The sequence below is a fragment of the Apaloderma vittatum genome, unplaced genomic scaffold (genome assembly GCF_000703405.1).
Source record: "Apaloderma vittatum isolate BGI_N311 unplaced genomic scaffold, ASM70340v1 scaffold17293, whole genome shotgun sequence".
NCBI classification, from domain to species: Eukaryota; Metazoa; Chordata; class Aves; order Trogoniformes; family Trogonidae; genus Apaloderma; species Apaloderma vittatum.
In genome coordinates this window covers 1-2,800 of record NW_009706563.1, presented here as the reverse complement: position 1 = coordinate 2,800, position 2,800 = coordinate 1, and the positions used below count along the sequence as shown (strand labels likewise).

Here is a 2,800-nt window from a genome sequence, read left to right as displayed (position 1 = left end):
GGACAGACACTGGAGGGAGCAGGGTGTGCCAGCAGCATGGGATTTCAAGCTGACATCACTGCTTTTGATGATGGTGTTGAACAAGGAATCCCGATATATTGTTTTGCTCAGTGCTGGTCTTTCCATTGGAGAGCCTCGTGCTCATGGGGCAGGCTAGTTCTCCGAATGGGATTGCACCACTGTGGCACCAGCTACATCCACAGTTGTCTCCTCCTCCCTGGGGCGTCGTGCTCTTTGCAGCGAAGGCAACATTTTTGTTTTCTTTCCCGAATCTCTGCCTTGCCTCATTTCAAACCCTACTACTCCTGGGACAAGTTTCCATTCACTTTGTAACCCAGCCTGTGCTTGTGGCAGGTTCGGAAGGAAAGCCATGCTCCTGCTGTCCCTCGTGTGCTCCGTCGTATTTGGGATGCTGAGCGCCACCTCCATCTCCTACAGCATGCTGGCCATCACACGGACCCTCACCGGGGTGGGCCTGAGCGGCGTCTCCCTTATTGTACTGCCTTTAGGTAAGTATGTGGGGGTTTGCGGGTGCCCAGTTGTACAGGGGAACTTCTGGCAGGCTGTGAGTAGGTACAGACTTATCTGCCAGACAAGGCAGAGGTGGTGGGAACAGGAGTTTGGAAATCATTGTGTGTGCAGTTTCACTCCAGGCAGCCAAAAGAACATCCCTCTTGGGAGGATCCAAGAATACAGTTTTCATTCAGTCTAATTAATGCTTTAACAGTCTACTCAAAATATGGTAACCACTTATTAGCACTTCTGTTGCAACATTATCATGCCGCAACATTAACATGCCAACGGATTGTTAAGGATCATCAGAAGCACAATAAAAGCCACAAACCAAAGGATCTTCCCCTTTTCTCTGATATCGAGTTCTCACCCTTTGAACATACTGTTAAGACAATCCATCAGCATTGCTGTGCCCTCAGCAAGAGGAGGGCAGTGTGTGATTTTCAAGGTGTTTCTACCTTCCCAGTCTTGAGTTTGCTCACAGTTTTTATAAGTTCTGCATGTTTAGGAAGAGTTGGGGGAAGAACCACAAAAAAAAACCCCACCCAAAACATCATACAGAGTCAGGTAAAACTGAAGTTGAAGTATTTAGGTAATTATATAATAAGAACAAGCTCCAAACTTCAGAGTACCCAACAGAGCGTAATTTTGTAAATAGATTTGGGATGTACTAGGCAAGAATCATTGTACCCAAGAGCAAGTTACAGGTGCTGCAAAAATTTCCAGGATTTTTGCAGATATAGCCAAAATCAAGCTAAAATAGCTTCAATGAGACCTGGCAAATCCCAAGACCTGCTATGTTTTTTTATTACTACAAACGTTGATGCAAAGTAGAGCTTGGAAAGGACATTTCTGATTGTTAGATGACTTTTGGATCTTTGGAGCAAAATTGGCTTTTAGTTCACACACAACAATAAGGAAACAACCATCTCCTCTGGCTTTGCACATGCATTAGTACCTACTCTGGATAGATTCCACATGAACAACAATTCATCTTAATATATTTCTTTAATGTGGTATAATAAGTGGGCAGAGAAACGAGAAATTGTGCAGACCAGATGGTTAGGGGAAAAAAAATTACCTGCTCGATGAAGACCATTTGAATTCTACTGAATAGGATTTTTAAAAGTATCACCTAAAATGGTTTTAACACTGTTTCTTACTATATGTTCAGTATTTCTTCTTTTAAGGCTTTATTTTAGTTACGTATAGTTTTGCAAGAGATTAAGCATTGTGCATGAACATTTTAAACATGCCAAATGTCAGCCAAACGGTGGAATTTCCCTGGAGGAGAAGACCAGGGTTGTTACCTCATTTTGCCCTTGTTAAAGAGCCCTGCAGATCCCTCTCTGGAGAAGTCCTTTGTGTCCCAGCTGAACGCTGCCTCCCTCTTGCAGGGATGGAGTGGGTGGACATACAGCATCGCACCTTCTCTGGGATCCTGACCAGCATCTTCTGGAGCGTCGGGAACATGCTGCTGGCCATGGTAGCATACTTGGTGCGGGAGTGGCACTGGCTACTGGTAGCCGTGACAGGACCTTGTCTTCTGAGCATTGTCTGCCTGTGGTGAGTGCAGTGATCTGCAGATGGATGGCCAGTGGGGATGGGAAAGAGCTGTGATTTGCCTCCTGGGCTGAGGCCAATCATTTGGGGGACAGGCTGCAACACAAAGGAGCAGGAGCTGCAAGTGCTATCAGATGTGGCTCAGAGGAAGAAAGTAGATCCAAAAAAAGGGAAGCAAGAATGGGTCAGCTCCCTGGTAGATGCAAGATAAATAATTTATCCATCCTCTGTCCCTGCTAGACTCAAATAATTTATTCATCTTTTGTCCCCACCTCAGAAGAGGGTACTTCTGGTACCAATTTTTCCATATGAGCCAATTACATCTGTGGCTACGCCAGGTACATTTATCTCTGCACTTCCCATGGTCTTTCTCAGCTGTGTAACCAACCTGATGGGTCAAACACATCCACCTTCTGTGGGCTGTTGCCCTCCTGTAGCTTTATTTAAGAAATATCAATCACAGAATCATAGCATCATAGAATGGTTAAGGTTGGAAGGGACCTTGAAGATAATCTAGTTGCAACACCCCTGCTGTGGACAGGGACACCTCCCACTAGACCAGGTTGCTCAGAGCCCCATCCAGCCTGGCATCTCTTAAGCCTTAAAATGGCAGATGGTTCATTTAATGAAAGAAACAGAGTAAAATACACAGTCAATCTGCTGATACTGTGAATTCAGAAATCACAGAATGACAGAATCACAGAATATTGGGAGTTGGAAGGGA

At 45.0% G+C, this 2,800-nt stretch overlaps 1 protein-coding gene across 1 annotated transcript; it reads left to right on the top strand.

Annotated features, from left to right (window-relative positions):
* Positions 1-354: 354 nt before the first annotated feature.
* Positions 355-2,079, top strand: LOC104271237 (solute carrier family 22 member 7-like; the record flags this gene model as incomplete). Its single annotated transcript, XM_009865849.1, has 2 exons — positions 355-509; positions 1,911-2,079. Coding segments are annotated over 2 exons (324 nt in total), but the record flags the coding sequence as incomplete, so codon positions are not given.
* Between the last annotated feature and the right edge of the window lie 721 nt (positions 2,080-2,800).